This window comes from Corythoichthys intestinalis, chromosome 7 (assembly GCF_030265065.1).
Source record: "Corythoichthys intestinalis isolate RoL2023-P3 chromosome 7, ASM3026506v1, whole genome shotgun sequence".
NCBI lineage: Eukaryota > Metazoa > Chordata > Actinopteri > Syngnathiformes > Syngnathidae > Corythoichthys > Corythoichthys intestinalis.
This window is the reverse complement of record NC_080401.1, coordinates 15,368,039-15,388,820: the sequence shown is the minus strand read 5'-3', so window position 1 is coordinate 15,388,820 and position 20,782 is coordinate 15,368,039. Positions and strand designations below refer to the sequence as shown.

The following is a 20,782-nucleotide window of genomic DNA, read 5'->3' as shown; positions in this document are numbered from 1 at the left end:
GAGACGAATTTCCTCATAAGAATACATTAGAATTCGATTAATTTTTTCCACAGCCCAAAAACCTGCGATAAATCCTCAATAAATACTGCAGAGACAATTACAAATGGCAGTTACACGTGGCAAATCAAATACGTCGTAAATAAATAGGAATCAAAAAAGCATTTTCATTGTCACCTTAATTTATAGAGTGGCGAACGGATTTAACAAATTTGTTAAATTTGGCACTTGTATGCCACGCCACAACGTTAAGAGAGGCTAGTCACCCCCTTGGATATTTTGACCATTTTGATGGCTTCCATCTGCCTAAGGACTGTCAAGATCGTAGACATATTCTGGCCGTATCGTCTAGCCCAGGGGTCAGCAACCAGCGGCTCTTTAGCGCTGCCCTAGTGGCTCCCTGGAGCTTTTTCAAAAATGTTTGAAAATGGAAAAAGATGGGGGGAGGAAAATCTAGTTTTAATATGGTTTATGTCGGAGGAAAAACATGATACAAACATTCTTCTAATTTATTAATATTATAAAGTAATATAATTATTTAAATAATTAATTATATTAAGTAATTATAATAAAAATTAATGTTGAAGTTAAACGAGGCGGCATTATACAACAGAGTAGTCACGTGGTGCGTCATTTTCTATAGGATGCTTGCACTGCAGAGAAAATAAACACTTACCGTATTTTCTGCACTATAAGGCCATCAGAGTATAAGATGCACCTTCAATGAATGGCCTATTTTAAAACCATTTTCAGGTATAGGGCGCACTGCATTATAAGGCAGAGTAGTAGTAGTAGTAGTAGTGGTAGGCTTATAGAGCGAATATAGATACATACAGCATGCAATTTTTTGCGGCTCTAGAAATATATATACAGTATATACACTGTATATACATAACATATATATACAGTGCCTTGCAAAAGGATTCGGCCCCCTTGAACCTTGCAACCTTTTGCCACATTTCAGGCTTCAAACATAAAGATATAAGATTTTAATTTTTTGTCAAGAATCAACAACAAGTGGGACACAATCGTGAAGTGGAACAAAATTTATTAGATAATTTAAACTTTTTTAACAAATAAAAAACTGAAAAGTGGGGCGTGCAATATTATTCGGCCCCCTTGCGTTAACACTTTGTAGCGCCACCTTTTGCTCCAATTACAGCTGCAAGTCGCTTGGGGTATGTTTCTATCAGTTTTGCACATCGAGAGACTGACATTCTTGCCCATTCTTCCTTGCAAAACAGCTCGAGCTCAGTGAGGTTGGATGGAGAGTGTTTGTGAACAGCAGTCTTCAGCTCTTTCCACAGATTCTCGATTGGATTCAGGTCTGGACTTTGACTTGGCCATTCTAACACCTGGATACGTTTATTTTTGAACCATTCCATTGTAGATTTGGCTTTATGTTTTGGATCATTGTCCTGTTGGAAGATAAATCTCCGTCCCAGTCTCAGGTCTTGTGCAGATACCAACAGGTTTTCTTCCAGAATGTTCCTGTATTTGGCTGCATCCATCTTCCCGTCAATTTGAACCATCTTCCCTGTCCCTGCTGAAGAAAAGCAGGCCCAAACCATGATGCTGCCACCACCATGTTTGACAATGGGGATGGTGTGTTCAGGGTGATGAGCTGTGTTGCTTTTACGCCAAACATATCGTTTTGCATTGTGACCAAAAAGTTCAATTTTGGTTTCATCTGACCAGAGCACCTTCTTCCACATGTTTGGTGTGTCTCCCAGGTGGCTTGTGGCAAACTTTAAACGAGACTTTTTATGGATATCTTTGAGAAATGGCTTTCTTCTTGCCACTCTTCCATAAAGGCCAGATTTGTGCAGTGTACAACTGATTGTTGTCCTATGGACAGACTCTCCCACCTCAGCTGTAGATCTCTGCAGTTCATCCAGAGTGATCATGGGCCTCTTGGCTGCATCTCTGATCAATTTTCTCCTTGTTTGAGAAGAAAGTTTGGAAGGACGGCCGGGTCTTGGTAGATTTGCAGTGGTCTGATGCTCCTTCCATTTCAATATGATGGCTTGCACGGTGCTCCTTGAGATGTTTAAAGCTTGGGAAATCTTTTTGTATCCAAATCCGGCTTTAAACTTCTCCACAACAGTATCTCGGACCTGCCTGGTGTGTTCCTTGGTTTTCATAATGCTCTCTGCACTTTAAACTGAACCCTGAGACTATCACAGAGCAGGTGCATTTATACGGAGACTTGATTACACACAGGTGGATTCAATTTATCATCATCGGTCGTTTAGGACAACATTGGATCATTCAGAGATCCTCACTGAATTTCTGGAGTGAGTTTGCTTCACTGAAAGTAAAGGGGCCGAATAATATTGCACGCCCCACTTTTCAGTTTTGTATTTGTTAAAAAAGTTTAAATTATCCAATAAATGTTGTTCCACTTCACGATTGTGTCCCACTTGTTGTTGATTCTTGACAAAAAAATTAAATTTCCTATCTTTATGTTTGAAGCCTGAAATGTGGCGAAAGGTTGCAAGATTCAAGGGGGCCGAATACTTTTGCAAGGCACTGTATGTATATATATATGTGTGTGTATATATATTAGGGCTGTCAAACGATTAAAATTTTTAATCGAGTTAATTACAGCTTAAAAATTAATTAATCGTAATTAATCGCAATTCAAACCATTTATAAAATATGCCATATTTTTCTGTAAGTTATATATATATTCTGTAAAATAAATTGTTGGAATGGAAAGATAAAACACAAGATGGATATATACATTCAACATATGGTACATAAGGACTGTAGTGGGCATTTCACTCTACTGTCATTTAAATTTGTCTATGCTGTCCTCACTCCGAAGCGTCTACTTTTTCCAAAGCTAGACAGCTAGTGAACGACGCCATAATAATCAGACTTCTTTCTTTTTCATCTGATTTATTAATAAATTGGCCTCAAACCATTGTCCTCTTTAGACCGTCGTAAAACTGCAAAAAAAAAGTACACAAGCATTGCATTAGCAACAACGTTAGCTTAGCACGCTATACAGGTTCACAAAACATAAACAAAAAGCGTCTCATACAAAAAATATAACATTTCGCTTACTAACATAATATGTACATTATTTACAACAACCATACTTACGGACAAATCTTGTCCAAGGATCATATAAGCACAACATTACAACATAGGCGTCAGCCCGAGACGTCCTGCAGCCATATTGAACTGGCAAGACAACAATAAACCATGTCGCAAAGCGACCACAAGACTTCGCTGTTAGACAGCATAAAAAGCCTTGCTGTAAAACTTACCAAAAGGCAGAATACTGTCTGAGCGGGACATGTGCGTTAATTGCGTCAAATATTTTAACGTGATTAATTAAAAAAATTAATTACCGCGCGTTAACGCGATAATTTTGACAGCCCTAATATATATATATATATATATATATATATATATATATATATATATATATATATATATATATATATATATATTTTTTTTTTTTCTCTCCAATATGGCTCTTGCAACATTTTGGGTTGCCGACCCCTGGTCTAGCCAGTTCAATCACATTCACACCACGCTTATATTTTTCTATCATTTCTTTCTTGATTTCAATGGTAAGCATCACCTTCTTCCTTTTTTCACCACTACTAAAACCTGCACTAACCTTCTTGGGACTCATGATGATTTCTCTCACAAGAAAATCCGACGTGCTGTCGTCTTGCGGGAAAACAATGAAATTGCGACGCTGTCGTAAATTGTCGTATCTCGAGCATTTCGTCATATGTCGAGTGAGATGACGAGTCAAAAATCGTATGTCGATGCGTTCATATGTCGAGTTACCACTGAATGTAGTTTGAAGAGAATAGACTGTTGGAAATAAAACAATACAATTTGTGGAAAAATTGCTGTTATTCGGATTATACCCGTACTTCTGATGTGTTTATTAGACCAGCAGATGCGTTGCTGGGTCTGGCGTTTCACCAGATTTTTTGGTTCTCCACGCTTTTTAGTATTCAATGCGCCAGTCTTAATAATACTTTGTAAAGAAAACCATAGGAGCAGTTCAGAGAATGTATGAACAGTGGAGCCATCAATCTGATTTTAATCAAATTACTGCAGCACTAATGAAAAAAAAAAAGGTCAGGGTCATATTAACCTCGCACTTTGTCACTGTGAAATCATTTTGCAAACTTCATATTTATGAAAAGGCCCCATCTGGAGGAGTACCCTAATGTTATTGATTGTCTTGTAAATTAACCACAAATGGCAAACTATTATTATCACAGCTGAGTGGGCTGCTGGACACTTTCAAGAAACGTATACGGGATGGCTGACACTAGAGGGGGTTGTTCCATTACCACTATGGTCACTGTCATGTGTCAAATGATTCAAACTGTGGTATCTGTACTTGCATTCTCGCTTTGACGGGCTTGGTTCTGTTCTCCGTTTGCTTGTATGATCACATTCTCTAAAGACAATAATATACAGTCAATAAATAAAATTTTCATGTCGGTGATATGGCTCAACCTAGGGAGCTGCGTTTCTTTCCGATTAGTGGTGCATCTGTAGGCTGCAGCTGCTGGAGGCGGTCAAAGTGAACAAGCGATGTCAAGTATGCGATACGTAGGGATGGCAAAGGCGGATGTATAATTGTATATCTTCACAATAAAACATATATAATCCACAATTTGTCAAATCCCACGTTTAGTTGGATTTTATCAGCCAAGAACAATTTGATCAAATATATATGTACATGAGGGAAAAATCAAAGCTTAGTTAGGCATTAGTTCTCCACAGGAAGGCATTGTTACTTTATTTTGACATGTAAAACCAGAAACAGTACCGAAAGCAGAGCTTAGTCTGGTAGGCGCGAGACAAGAAAGAGATGCTTGTCAAAATCTTACACGCTAGCTGGGTTGCTACGATAGAGAAAGAGGGTGGGCACCGAAACCAATCAGAGACTGTCCAGCACCTGAAACGTTCTTCGGTTTTTTATGAGTTTAGACGATCAATCAGGCGGTCAGCGGGTCTTTGATGAAAAACACGCAATTTATGGTCATCGACTCCTGATTGGTGACGACATGGCTGAGTGTAACGTTAGCATCGACCAGGACAAACTACCTGGAGTGAAAGAGGGTAATGTCCATACCGACTTTGTTGAATTGCCATTTAAACATGTATGCAAATGTAACACATCTGATTCTTATGCTTAAAGTTGACCAACACTGGTGTTCTCCTGTTGTTCTCGGAACGGTTGTTTCCACGTTTAGCGTTTATCATAGATTCCTAGCATATGCTATCACTAGGTGGCATAAATCTGAGCACTGAATTAGATTCTTAGTCTTAATTGATTCATTTTCAAGATTCACCTAACGTGTCATTATTTAGGAATGCTTGGAAGTTAGGAACGTTTTGGGTTGTCAAGGGGGAAACAATACTTCAGTATTGGTTGCTAAACACAAGAAACGCTGACAGCAAAGGTTTTGTAATTTTACGACAATGCTATTTTTTGTTGGATCCAAGAAAAAGGCAAAAGCCATTTTATTATGTGCGTTGCTCAATCGTCCTTTTAAAGGCATGTTTTCTATTCAAATTAAAGGCAGTAGAAACGGTGCACAACATTCACAACAAGGTCTATGTTTGCTCCTTATGCATAATTAGCTGTCAACCTGGCATTGTTGCATTTGTAATTACTTTCTAAATGAGTTTTGAAAATGCAGCACCACCCAGTGATGTGAGTACCTGTGTCACCTCAATGCAAAGGTGAGGAGTTGTCGGGATGGAATCTAGCAAGAGCGTAGGTTTGCATAGGGACGGTAGGGACATAACACTACCAACTTTCCAGGATGCTCACATTGTCTCCACCAACCTTTTAAGCAACCTTATATATATTTATGTACCGTATTGGCCCGGATATACGACGGCCCTGATTATAAGACGAGCCCCTATTTTTCAAGACTCAAGTTTGAAAAAATACTTTTTGAATACCAAATTAATTTTTTATACAGAAAATAATTACAGTACATCCGAAACAAATGATGATAACAATATATTTGAGAGAAAAGGCATGTTATTTTGCCTCATTCAAATGTTAATATCTGAACATTTAAATAGGTAAAGTGCAAACACATTCGTAAATGAATGGCTTCTAGTTTTTTAAATGTAAACAAATCTATTGTGATAAAACAACAAAATTGCAATAACTGCATTAACCATCAAAGTGAAGTCTAACTGTAACTGTAGTCTTGAAACAAATCTGAATAAGGAAAAACATTGCAATAAAATAATGCAAACTGGTTAAACTTGAGAGTAACTGAGATCTGTCATGACATAACATTGCTTCAATGATATCTGGCGCCATCCAGCGTCGTGAATGGGTATAACGTCTAGACCGTGAATATAAGATGACCCCCTCTTTTTCAGTCTTATTTCAATGCAAAAAACACCGTCTTATATTTGGGCCAATGCGGTATATGAGTTAGACAGGTAATTGAGAATTTCTTCCCATATGTCGTAAGGATATAATTGACCTTACCATTATGAAATGAATTATTTTCATCATGTTCAAACTTGCATTTACTCCTTTTCAATTGCTGAAAGCGGCGGTCCATTTTTTTCCCCAATTTAATGGCATGTTTAATTGGCTGATAACTTGACCCACCCCCAACATACACACACATGCTCAACCTCACACAGCCCCAACAGTACATGTCAACAACATGCTGCCTCCTCCGCCCCCTTTGAAGACAAAAGATATATATATATATTTTTTTTTTTTTCGGCAAGCAGCAGCCACTGTAAGTAATTTAAAAAGACGCCAATGTTGTGGAGGTGGGAAACACAACTAATTTTGCTACTGAAAGTCCAACCAGCATCACTGATGAGTTAATATAACATTAAAGTGTATGAACTTGCTAACCTGCAAAACTCAAGTAGGAAGCTGCTTAGAAGTGTCCATCTGTTTGTGTTTTTAACTGTTAACATTAATTAAACTGTGGGAAATGTAGTGAACTCTGCTGGAAACTATAGAACCCCGAAAAACATGAGCAAGAAGCTGCTTGGAGAGAGACGGGTGCTGCATAACCTGATATATTGCTCACGCAACATACAAACAACATAATCATAATTAACTATGTGCATTGAAAAAGTTTTTTTTTTTTTTTTAATGCCGCGAGCTACCCACACTAGCGTTGCGATCGACTGGTCTATCGTGATAGACGTAATGAGCACCCTTGATTTAGCATGTCAATTAATTAGGTTCATATTGGTGAGAAATGTAGCCCTGACCCCCGTTCATCCAATCTGTTTGGTCCTATTAATGTCCCATCCCGAGCAAAAAGTGTACATGCAGGTTATGCTGTTATATCGTCCCTACCAATGTTGAGACGAAACTTGCGTACATGGAATGTAGTATGGCAATTTGGGTTGTTGTGGATGTAGAAAGCATCAGCATCAGCTGCTCACTTTTGGATGCTTGTTATTCTGGTCACAGTGATGAGCTTGGCCAGTCTGCAGAGGGACTTTGAAAAAAGCTGCGTGGGAAGGGTTCTTTTTCACTGATGTGGTTAAAAAAGCTTCATGTCTTGTCTGACACACTGTACTTCAACAAGCAGCTTCATTTGTCTCCTGTGGCTTGTAATCCAACTTTAAAACAACAATAGTTAGCCTTTTTTATACACTATTCCAGAAATCAGTGCTCATAAGTACTTCTGTTCTATATAAGGATTTATCAGCCATAATGCATTGTAGGTTTCCTGGTTAAGAAGATTAAGCATATGCTTGGGACATGTTAATCAAATCCCACCATGCTATGACTCACTCGGGGCTTTGTTCATCCAAGCATCTGTTTAACCAGTCATCTGCTAGAGCTGAGGCATTTTATTGATGTTGAATGGGTATAGCTATCGATTTAAAAAGACAGTTCTCCAAATAGAATACCAGGATGGTGTCATTGGGTTTTATTAATGTTACTTTTTTTCAAACTCAGTTTATGCATTTATTTTTGCATTACATAAAAATGTTTCTTATAGGACATAATTTAACATTCTTTCACAATCATTGAACTAGCCTGTCAGATCCAGGCAAAACTTTTTTTGAGTTTAAATGATTTTTTTAACTAAAAGCACAATGGCCATGACCTTGAAAATATAAGGTTGCACAATGTAACCTGAAAATAAAGTAAATATTCAAATTTTCTCACAAGGGTAGCCGGGGTGCTGGAGCTTATCCCAGCTGACTTTGAACAGGAGACTGTAAACCCTGAAGCTAACTGGAGAAAAATTAGTTTACTTTTTAAATGAGTGCATCGGAAAAAAGGTTTTTGCTTTCCTACTCGATCACATTTTATTTTTAAATGACTTCTGTATGTGGGAATATCCGGGGGGGGGGACTCAACCATCATTACTAAACTATTTAGTGGACGAATTAAGTGGACATACGTGCCTGACATGTTTAAAAAGAATTTCACCGTAATCCATCAGACACCAATCTTATAGCTTATTTGCAGCCCATATTAACTGGCTGAACAGACTTTAGTAACTAATTTGCCTCCACTTAAAATTACTTTTTTATTTTGTCGCTAAACCCGCAAATTTCAGAAAGAGCAGAATTAAACAGTCTTGCATATCGATATATGATGAGTTCTTGCTCAATATGCTTTTGCCACACCTGATGACTGCGTGACTTCTAAGGCACAAACATTTTAAGTAGGGGCTTCAGCTATCGATTATTTGGATAATCAATTAATCTATCAATTAGTTAGTTGGAGTAATCAGATTACAAACATAGCAGAATAAATTTTAGGAGATGTAAACCAAAGAAACAAGTGTTTATGCCTGCAATAACATTTATTTTGGCTTGCTAAGATTGCACTTTCAAAAAGCATTAAATGCAAATATAAAATGAAATACCTGAGTGTTTCTTCAAAAATTTCAGAATTGCGCTTTGACTTCACACCAGCAATAAATGAATTTAAAAATAAATTAAAATACCTGATTTTAGTCTCAAACAGGATACTTTTTTTTTTTTAAATGATGATCTTAGTCCAACAAAAGAACAATTGCCTAACTTGCATAAAGTCTGCTAGCTTAAATGCTTTGATTTTTAAAAGGTTTTTTTAAACAATGTTCGTAACAAATTCAAACACATCCATCCATCCATCCATTTTCCATGCCGCTTTTCCTTATATTCCTACAAAAAGCTGTTAAATAAACTAAATTACAGATGAATAAGCAAACATTTTAGCTAAAAAACTTACCTTATGTTTACCTTTGGGAGCAGCTGGATTCAGCCATGTTAGATGAGTTTCATATTTAATATTGACTGTTGCTACTAGAGGGTAGTGTACCCACCCAGATCAAGACAACTAAATGCAACACTTTCAAAACAAACCATTGGAACGCCACTCTAATTAAACAAATCCTCGAAGATTTTTTCTAATCAAATTACTCAAGTTAATCGATTAATCGTTGCAGCTCTAGTTTTAAGTAAGTTTTGGAAGCTGAAATCATAAAGTGCTTCACAAAGCAAATACAGAATCAGTTTGACAAATGAAACATTGTAAAAAGTAAAACATTGTTGGCCCACAGGGTCCGGAATGCCTGTTTATAAATTCTGGTGAAAACTAATATGTGATATTTATCTTTGTGCCACTGATGGCGACAAACGTCAAATCCATTTAAGCACGGACTTTCAGGCCTCCTAATTTAAATTCATTGGAAATTAGTTTAGCACACATGATTTACAGTGTGCTTTGTGCCTTTAAAAGGCTGTTACTGTGAGAAAAGTGATTTTTTTCAAGAATGGTGAAGTCTCAGTATGAAATACTTGAAGTTGAGAACAGATCTGTGGCTGCTAACTAACTGCATGTATGTTTCCACAGTAAATGCCACCTGCAAAAATACCAATTTGGAATCCTGAAATGAAAACAGCTGCTGCAATTTTTAGGTGCTACAGAATAATTTAAGTGTATACTTATAAAATGGAGAAGCCACAGAGAGGAAACCACTAAGTTGCTTTTTCTACTCTCAATGTTACGAGGCAAAAGAGTTGGCTAGCTGTTACATACACTGCTGGCTAAAAGTATTGGCACCCCTGCAATTCTGTCAGATAATGCTCAATTTCTCCCAGAAAATGATTGCAATTACAAATGCTTTGGTAGTAATACCTTCATTCATTTTGCTTGCAATGAAAAAACACAAAAGTATTGGCATCCTTTGCAAAATCATGATGCTTTTCTAATTTGTGTAATTAACAGCACCTGTTACTTACCTGTGGCACATAACAGGTGGTGGCAATAACGAAGTCACACTTGCAGCCAGTTAAAATGGATTAAAGATGACTCAACCTCTGTCCTGTGTCCTTGTGTGTACCACATTGAGCATGGAGAAAAGAAGACCAAAGAACTGTCTGAGGACCTGAGAAGCAAAATTGTGAGGAAGCATGGGCAATCTCAAGGCTACAAGTCCATCTCCAAAGACCTGAATATTCTTGTGTTCCTTGCGCAGTGTCATCAGTAAGTCTAAAGCCCATGGCACTGTGGCTAACCTCCCTAGATGTGGACGGAAAAGAAAAAAATGACAAGAGATTTAAACAAAAGATTATGCAGATGGTGAACCTTGACTAACATCCATTCAAGTTCAAGCTGTCCTGCAGTTCGAGGGTACAACAGTGTCAACCCGTACTATCCGTCGGCGTCTGAATGAAAAGGGACTCTATGGTAGGATGCGCAGGAACGTCCCACTTCTGACCCAGAGACATAAAAAAGCCAGGCTGGAGTTTGCCAAAACTTGCCTGAGAAAGCCAAAAACGTTTTGGAAGAATGTTCTCCGGTCAGATGAGACAAAAGTAAAGCTTTTCGGGAAAAGGCATCAACATAGAGTTTACAGTAAAAAAATCGAGACCTTCAAAACAAAGAGCACGGTCCCCACAGTCCCTTATGTTTTGTTGTTGGTTTGCTGCCTCTGGCACTGAACTGCTTGACCGTGTGTGTCTGAAGACTACCAACAAATTTTGAAGCATAATGTTGGGCCCATTGTGACAAAGCTGGGTCTCCCCCAGAGGTCATGGGTCTTCCAGCAGGACAATGACCAAAAGTACACTTCAAAAAGCACTAGAAAATGGTTTGAGAGAAAGCACTGGAGACTTCTAAGGTAGCCAGCAATGAGTCCAGACCCGAATCCCATAGAACACCTGTGGAGAGATCTGAAAATGGCAGTTTGGAGAAGACACCCTTCAAATCTGAGACCTGGAGCAGTTGGCCAAAGAAGAATGGTCTAAAATTCCAGCAGAGCATTGTACGAAACTCATTGATGGATACCGGAAGCGGTTTTTCGCAGTTATTTTGTCTAAAGGTAGTCCTACCAAGTATTAGGCTGAGGGTGCCAATACTTTTGTCCGGCTCATTTTTGGAGTTTTGTATAAAATGATAATGATTTTTTTTTCATTGTCTTTTGTGTTTTTTCATTGCAAGCAAAATAAATGAAGATATTACTACCAAAGCATTTGTAATTGCAATCATTTTCTGGGAGAAATTGAAATTGAGCATTATCTGACAGAATATCAGGAGTGCCAATACTTTTGGCCAGCAGTGTACCTCTTATTTATTTATTTATTTTGGTGGGCGGGGGTGGGGGCTGAATGTAGCTTTGATGCTGATGTTCAGCCAAGGACCCTCACTTTTATCTTGACTACCATTATCAGATAATGTAAATAGAAAGCCAGATTGCTAACATTTACTTAGATGCAATCCCACAATTTTCTTTTTTTTTTTTTTTTTTTTTGCACCGTCCAAAACATTTTGTTTTGTTTCTATGATATATTTTAAAGTCAAAAAGTATTTGATAAAGTTTTCCATTTGTTTAAAGAGATCTAATGTTTTTTGTGGATCAATATTTTTATTCTGTTCACCACTACATTTTGATTTTTTTCTCTCCCAATTGTACCCAACTTTTGTCTAATAGGTAAATTCAGCCTTGCACCCAAATTTTGTCTAATAGGTAAATTCAGCCATCTTGAAAGTTGAAGATTGCGCTCCAGAAACTGAATTGCACTTCTGTTTTTTAAAGAAGATGGGGGGAAAAAAACATTCAAATTTAATGCTGATGTTGTGACAGGAAGTATTGTTGTGTTGCTGGGTGACTTGGCAGTGTTAGTTCCTTTTTTCTTCCTCCATCACTGGTGGTCAATTTATTGCCGCTTTAACAGTGTATTGAGCATCAAGGACAGATCCATATGTATACGTCAAGTCAGCTGTGATGTGTTTACAATGAAATAGGACTACAATTTTGTTGGTGGTTTCTGTCTGAAAAACTTTTTAGAATCGCAACAGAAAATTAGAGGGAAAAATGTGCCCTCTGTTTGGCCACCTCACTCACTTTTTTTCTTAAATCTAAACTTAAGCCGAGCTCCGAAAGCATTGAGCTCATGATGGTGCAAATTTGGCGAAGTGGACAAAATGATGCAGCAAAAGAATGCTTAATAAAAATAAATTTCAAATTAATATTTTAGCTTTCGGCCCTGTGGTCCACATTTTAAGTTTCAGCCAAGAAATTCTATTTCAACAAATGTGTTTTTAAAAAAAAAAAAAAAAAAAAAAAAAAGGTAATAGTGAAGTTATTGAAATGTTTCAGTGTGAGGCATAATAAAATCTTACTAATTACAATAAAGCTAGTTAGAAAGTCTTAGTAATTGTTAATATATGAAATGTTTGATTGATTGATTATGTGTGTTGATTTTAATGTCACTGTATATCAAATGTTTTAATGTTGTATAACCTGAAACCTTGAACTCTCAACTATGGCTGACATCTTCACCATGTTATCTTATCTGTTAGCTGCACAGCTGGGCAGAGAATGGGAGCCCATTGTTTAGATAACAGAAACAAAAATATAGGAATAACACACTTTCTTGTCTTATAGTGTGCCGAGACTTTGCTGTACTGGAAGATCACTGCCTTGCCTACAACCTTCAGGAACAAGAGAGTAAGAAATTTATTTTGTATTTATTTAATTATTTTTCCTGTTTTCAAACGACAACAAAAATCATTTTCTAGATCTTCTTGTCTCCCAGGAAGCTGGTGTCAAGTTCAAATACAAATCCTGAGAGGACATTTATAGACATTCAAAAATAAGGAGATAAGGCACTCTATTTACGTAGTTGAAAAGCTTGCAAGGAAAAGGAGGGAAACTACAATGCAGTACTAGACTACAAAATACTAGGGTTGTTCCGATCATGTTTTTTTGCTCCCGATCCGATCCCGATCGTTTTAGTTTGAGTATCTGCCGATCCCGATATTTCCCAATCCGATTGCTTTTTTTGCTCTCAATTCAATTCCAATAATTCCTGATAATTTTTCCCATTTATATACATTTGCAATGCATTAAGAAAAAAATGAATAAAACTCAGACGAATATATGCATTCAACATACAGTACATAAGTACTGTATTTGTTTATTATGGCAATAAATCCTCAAGATGGCATTTACATTATTAACATTCTTTCTGTGAGAGGGATCTACGGATAGAAAGACTTGTGACTTTGTATATTGTGACTAAATATTGCCATCTAGTGTATTTGTTGAGCTTTCAGTAAATGATACTGAAGGCCATGCACAATGCATGATGGGAAGTAGAACCATGACAAGTGAAACCACGACTGTGTGTAGTGCTACCAATTCATATATCTTCTCTGCGATGGGATATAACTCAAGGTGTTAAGAAAAAGATCAATTGCTACCGTGCATCCCCACATTGCTTCCCATATATCTAATCGTAGGGAGAGGGATTGTAAGGCTTTAGCTAATTAAAGTAAGGCTCCAAAGATTGTCAAAATTCACTCTGCTCATTTTATGCTGCCTTCTAGCTCTCTATATTGGCAAAACGGCGCCATTACAGATGGAGCGCGACAATGCGTGAGTGGGTCATGCAGCGCATGCATTAATTGCGTTAAATATTTTTAATGTGATACATTTTTTAAAAAATTAATTACCGTTGTTATTGGGATAAATGTGATAACCCTACCTTAAGCTTAAACTAAAGACTCTGGATAAGTGTAACATATTATATCTGTAACGTTAAATACAATTAGAAAACGATTTAATAAAAAAAAAAAAAAAAATTTAAAAAAGGCATGGTCGATATTTTTTTGCCGATTCCGATACTTTGAAAATGATGTGATCACGTCATCTCTACAAAATACAGTTCCAAAATCGTCTGAACCTAAGCCTTTCTTCCCCTTTCTTTTTATTTGCAATGGTCCTAGCAACAAGGGAGAGTGTCAACCTTAAAAGGATGGGGAGCTGAGCGGGCGACACCTCTATGAATTTGTTTGGCTTTGATTTATAAGCAAAACGTGCCTTCATTGCAAGCAGCTATTGATTAAAGCATAATAAACATCTTAATAGTTATCTCATCAGCTGGGATAACTTAAATGGTATTGCCCTCCCTCTTTTGTTTAAAACTCGATTACTGCACTCCCCATCAGACACATATCACCATAGACTAGGGTTGCACCGGGCTGTGCAGTATCGGCCGATACCGATACCATACTGACCCCACTCCGTTTATATATACCGTATTTTTCGGACTATAAGTCGCACCTGAGTATAAGTCGCACCAGCCATAAAATGCCCAATGAAGAGGAAAAAAACATATATAAGTCGCACTGGAGTATAAGTCACATTTTTGGGGGAAATTTACTTGATAAAATCCAGCACATAGAACGGATATTTCATCTTGAAAGGCATTTTGAAATTAAAATACAATATAGAACAACATGCTGAATAAGTGTACAGTATGATAAGGGTTACATGATGCATGAACAACAAAATGCGAATGTGGCCAGTAAGTTAACGTAACATAGCTACTAAGAGTTACTCAGATAACTATAGCATCAAGAACATGCTAACAAGTTTAGCAAACCATCAGTGTCACTCCAAAACACCAAATTAACATGTGAAATGATATAAAAATGTGTTAATAATTTCACACATAAGTCGCTCCTGAGTATAAGTCGCACCCCCAGCCAAACTATGAAAAAAAACTGCGACTTATAGTCCGAAAAATACGGTATATATATATTTTTTTTCCCCCCCAAAGAGCTACATACTTGGATGTGAAATCATTGCTATCATGGCTTTGTCAGGCTGCTGCTTTGCGAAACAGGAAAAAAGATAAGTGAATCCAGTAGAACTTTTTATTGCATATCTGGTATGGGTAACAATAGTTGAATAAACCTTTGGCTCTCAAAGGCCAAAATAGTGCTGAATTCGTGAAATTTATCATATATAATACTAGCCCAACAGTAACAAAATAAAAATGCATTTCAATAATAAACACTGAATGAATTGAATAAACTTTTTTAAACCTCTCAAAGGCCAAACAGTGCAACTTTCATAAATTATAAGTAATAATAATAATAATTGACCACAGCATCCTGTCTCGCTATTAGCCTCCCTCTTTGGGGACCAGCAGGGCCGGGTCGGGCCCAAAATGTCAATTATTTACATTTGGGTCAGGCCGGACTTCTCTCTCGCTAATTTAAAAAAAAAAAAAATATATATATATATATATATTTAAATATGTATACTAAAACGATGTATGAATGTTAAACAAAGGAATATTTGTTATCAAATAAATAATTTGGATAAAACAGAAAAGGCGCTGTATAGTAATTGCAAACAGTAGCTGCAGAGCCAGTGCATGCCTGCGCATGTGAATGCTTTGGCCCCGCCCTCTTTTTAATATTGCCCTGGCGCCCACCGCAAGTCTGCATCCTGGTATTTCCTTTTCGATATGGAGCAGCTAGAAGTTAAAAACAAACTAAAGAAGGGGGAATTGAAAAGGCAAACATGCACCGGTAGGAGTGAGTTATGGAAAGGCTTCAAATTGATTGTTGAAGATGCTATACAGAAACCTTTGTCGGCTTGGCAGAATGTAAACGAATGTGGCACTTTGCTCTCATACAAGAAATATATCTAACAAAGTTTTGCAACGTTATTTCGTTGTGTAAATGCATTTATAATGATCATAATAATATTTAAACCAGGGGTAGCCAACTCCGGTCCTCGAGGGCGCCTATCCTGCTTGTTTTCCATGTTGCCCTCCTTTAAAACACCTGAATCAAATGATCAGCTCATCAGTAAGCTCTGCAAGAGCCTGACAATGATCCTGATTATTTGAATCAGATGTGTTGGAGAAGGGAGACATGGAAAACAAGCTGGGTAGGGGCCCCTCGAGGACAGACTTTGGCTACCCCTGATGTAGACTATTTAAATATTACGAAAACTTTTTTTCTGCCAACTTGAAGAAATTAATATCAATGAAAAATCCTCTATCCGCCTGATAGAACAGACACACAAATATAAAAGATATAAATGTTTATTGAATATGCATCTTAGTTCTGTTTAACAGGGAGAATTCCTTTCAAAAGACAGCCTTTAATTTGCCATCAGTATGCACAGGCATCGTCACAAATGTGGTCAGGTCTGACTGACGCATCGCATTTCTTGCCTGATACACCAAACTCACTGCTGTTCCAGCTATTGAGTCTGGCCACCATTCAGCGGATACAATTTCCAGGGCGGAGCAAGCCACAGCAAACAGACAGCAGAGTGGACCAATCAGCGACGGGCAGACGTGATGTTAGTAAAACGACGAGGGCAGGACGAGGGACTTGTGCGTGGAAGTAAACATACGAGGAAAGCGGAGTTTATTCAACATGGCTAGCGCGAGACGGACTGTTGTCAGTGACTCGTGTCGATGTGTTTTTGGTAATTTAAAACTGATTTTACCGTGGATTGGAACATATTCTCGGCTCTCCTGTTCACCATCTGTGTTGTTGTGGAGACGACTTCCGACGTGCAAGAGTGACGTTGCTCGTTAAGAACACGTCACACAAATAAACGAATCTGATTTGTCGATTGATTTTGTCCCTGCTCAAGAGGCCGTTAATGGGCTGGTTCCCAGACTTTTCTCTCAGTGTTTGAAAAATACAGGGAGAACAGTCTGGCCGTGCCAGGCAATCGCATTTCCTCCTTCTTCCGAGTCCTCACAAACAAAACATACAATTTCGGGGGAGCCGGAGCATACAAATAAAAAACATGATGGGTTCAGGCCTGCAAATCAAGTTAATTGATCAGGTCGGGTCGGGCTGAATTTTTTAGGCCCGATCTTTTCTCTACACACAACACAGAATGTAGTGAGGGTCAGGAGAAAAAAGGCTGCGTTCAGTGTTACCAGACCAGTAAGTGCTATCGGCGCCCTGTAGTTGGTACTCGCCGATACCGATACCACCATTTCGGGCTGGATCGTCCCCCCCCTACCGATACTGGTATCGGTGCATCGGTACCGTAGACCAGGGGTTCCCAACCTATTCCACTAAGGCACACTGTGGGTGCAGGATTTCATTCTTACCAAACAAGATGACAACACTTTTTCCCCAATCTGGTGTTTTACAAGTGCAATCAGTTGATTGCAGTCAGGTGTGGCTTGTTTTAGCAGAAGCCTCATTGGTTCAACTGTCTCTGCTGGATCGGCTGGAACAAAAACCAGGACCCACAGTGTGCCTTGAGGACTGGGTTGAAAACCCCTGCCGTAGACTATTATCGACAAGACGCTCTGCAATAATTCTGTGCCACCCTGTTTTGTTTGCAAAACAATGAGAAACATTTGAGACAAGACAGCGCTAACAGTTTATTCTCAGGATACCAAGTCAAGACAAACCGGGTAAACTACAGTAAGCCTTGGTTGCTGTGGGATGCCAAACATTCAATTGTCCGAGTGTTCAAAAGGTTTTCTGTGGTTTGCGGGAACTGCATTCATTCATTGTTGTTTCAGCTGTAAGTTCAAGTCTTGAACCTGATGCATGTGTTTAACACATATGAAAATAATGCACCTTGGATTTACACTGTGCTGCTCAATTCTGTTTGAGTTAGTGCCAATAAGCATATATGATTCTGGCGTGCCACCTCTTAGCACTGCTATGAGCCATATCTGAATTTAACTAAAGAAGTAAAATAAGTTAATTGTCACTTAAAACTTGTAATAGTGTGAATAATAGCTTTGAACAAGACTAAAACTGGCAGCAAGCTATAAGAACATCTCTCTTCTCTCTTTGGGGAAGATATATTGTCGGGGGGGTATATATATATATATATAAGGGTTAAAACCTAACATTTCGTCCATACAAAGGTCACAGACTATCATTAGAATGTCACATATGTAGACATGTAATGTTATAATCTTGGTCTTGTCTGGGTCTCTGCGGACCTTGTTTTCAGGGAAGTCTATTTTAGCTATTAGGAATTTGGCTTGTCGGTTGCCGGCCTTGTGTTGTCATTAAACCATTTCAAGACAAGTCGCCTGACTTTCAATGGTTTGGAATTGAGGGCCCTAATACACGTATCCTGTTGAGCACAAAAGTCACTCGCAAGATGATGTCAGCGTAACAAATTAAGAAACAAAAACAAAATGGTATTTCAATGCAATCATTTAAATTGAACATTTTATGCATTTTCCTGCGGACTTGTCCTTTTTGTATTTGAAAGGTGTCCTTGCTGTTAGCCAAAACAGTCTTTCAAATGTGAGGTCTTCCAACCTGATACTACACGGATTTGGGTAGTCGACCTCCAAATGATGTGATACCTCTTCAAGGACTTGGATATGTGATGGACACTTTTACTCAGTTTCAAGATTTTGTGTATCGTGAACTATAAACAATTGACCAGTGTCCTGAGGAAAAAACAAAGTAAAATCAATACCCGATGACAATTTCCTTGATTTCCACAGAGGTGACTCACCATGTTCCCTGTTTAACCTCCTCAGCTCGAGAGCAGCGATGTTATGTTGCCTCGCGCTTGTAAATTGCCAGATGTAATTTAGGCCAGTTCTCAAGGAAGCTGGCTTTTAAGATGGATAGTCAGGTCAAACAGATCTGAGCAAACGAGTGAGTGATGCTGTCCGCGCTTACCGACCGGTACGAGTGCGTCAGGCGGCAGGATTTATCTTCTGTTATGGCCACAAAGTGCATTCCGCTAACCTTGGAATGGCAGAGCAACAACAAACATTCATTTCTCAAGTGTCTTTTGAGTTTATCTTAAGTGAATGAGGTGTACTTGTCCTCACCTTTCTTCATGTTCTCTACAGGCAATCCAAACAACACGCAGACAAACATCTACAACAAGATAACCAGTACATATGTAATTTGCCATTCATTGTGTGAAAATACTGCTTTATTAGCGTAATGTGTGTTACAGTTGAGAGCCACTTGGCGTCCAATGTCCACAAGAGCCGGCTGGTGCAGCAGGACCTGCAGGTGGCCAAAAAGCTGCAGGAGGAAGAGGATGAGATCGCCAAAGTCGTGATCAAGAAGCAGCATGTTGCCATGTGGGTGTTTCATACACGCTGACACACGCAACCTTCTTAACATGTAAACCAGGAGCAATATTTGCCAATATCACACTATTTGGTAGCTTATGTGAGTGATAATTCCACAAGATTGGATTTAATGAATATGAAAAAATGTGCCTACGGCTGCAGGTAGCAAATGCAGGTTTGTTTTAAGATTTTGCAGCAGTGCCCCACCTAGTGTTGCCGTGTCACTACTCGGCATGTGCCGGTATGATAACCTTAAACAACAATACCGCGGTTTCACTGTATCACGGTATTGCAATTTATAGTCTGGAAATGTTTTATTTTGAGATGTATGGGTTGGGTTGGGGGGGTGGGGGGGACAAAACGAAAATTCCATTGAATAGGATTTTTTTTTAAATTTTCGAACTCACTAAACCCACAGCTCAAGTTGCTCAACATTAGAACAAGAACAAAAAACGGAACTGGACTTGAACAATATATGATCAAAATGATTTTATGTAAAACACATACCACTACTACTATTAATATTAATTAGTTGAATATTAATAGAGCGCGAGTGCAAGAGACAGAGCGCGTGTGTATGACTCGTATCATTATTTACACATTATATACACACACCCACCCTCTCTCAGCATAGAAAATCTCCAGAGAGACATATCACCACTGGCTGTATTATAAAAAGGTTATTTTGAACAGATGTTTACAATGGTGGAAGAGTTTACAAAAGTAGGCTAATGGTAGACAGGAAACTAGTTAGCCGTCTTGGCATGCTAACAAACAGTGTTATCTGCCTCGTTAAGAAGTAGGCTAATGGTAGACACGAAAGTAGTTAGCCATCTTGGCATGCTAACTAACAGTGTTATCTGCCTCGGTAACAAGCTTATGTTATAGTATTTATTTTACCATCACTAGACACACTAAACACGGAGTATAGACCCCAATCACCAACATCACACAATCACGTGATCGCTGTATTATGCCGCCATATGGTCCGTCCTTGTGTGTCCGTATTGTCAATGGTAGTAGTTTCTAAAGGTGGATTCACTTGCAAATTATGGAAGCCCCGGTGCTTTCAGACGCTGTAAACTCATTGGATGAGTTGCATAAAAGCCGTTATTTGGAAAAGCTTCGGTCGATCCAGTCGCCAGATCCATATTTGATGCCCAAACCGATGTTTCCTCCCGTCCGGTCCCGTCCCGTGGTCAAAGCTCATCCTGAGACCACAAAATTTCCAATCATACTCCAGTTTATGTCACGATGAGGAGTCGGGTACCCAAAATTGGCGCCGGCCCAAATATAAATCGACATTTGGTCAGCTGAGCGTCACCGTTGTTACGATTATAAAATGAAATTTGATCGACAACGGGCCGGTGTGTGCCGAAAAATAGCTGCCCCGCGTGAAATGTTCCCCCTGCCGGGAGCGCTTATTTATAACTCTTTA

At 38.5% G+C, this 20,782-nt stretch overlaps 1 protein-coding gene across 2 annotated transcripts in view; it reads left to right on the top strand.

The window, feature by feature from the left end:
• Positions 1 to 4,844: 4,844 nt before the first annotated feature.
• Positions 4,845 to 20,782, top strand: part of ccdc50a (coiled-coil domain containing 50a) — a 44,633-nt gene continuing 28,695 nt past the window's right edge. For both annotated transcript variants that reach the window (XM_057841247.1, XM_057841248.1), the window contains exons 1-3: positions 4,845 to 5,106; positions 12,888 to 12,950; positions 19,224 to 19,353. In XM_057841247.1, the coding sequence (XP_057697230.1) occupies positions 4,965 to 5,106; positions 12,888 to 12,950; positions 19,224 to 19,353 (335 nt within the window). In that variant the 5' untranslated portion in view covers positions 4,845 to 4,964. The remainder of the gene's footprint in view (positions 5,107 to 12,887; positions 12,951 to 19,223; positions 19,354 to 20,782) is intronic.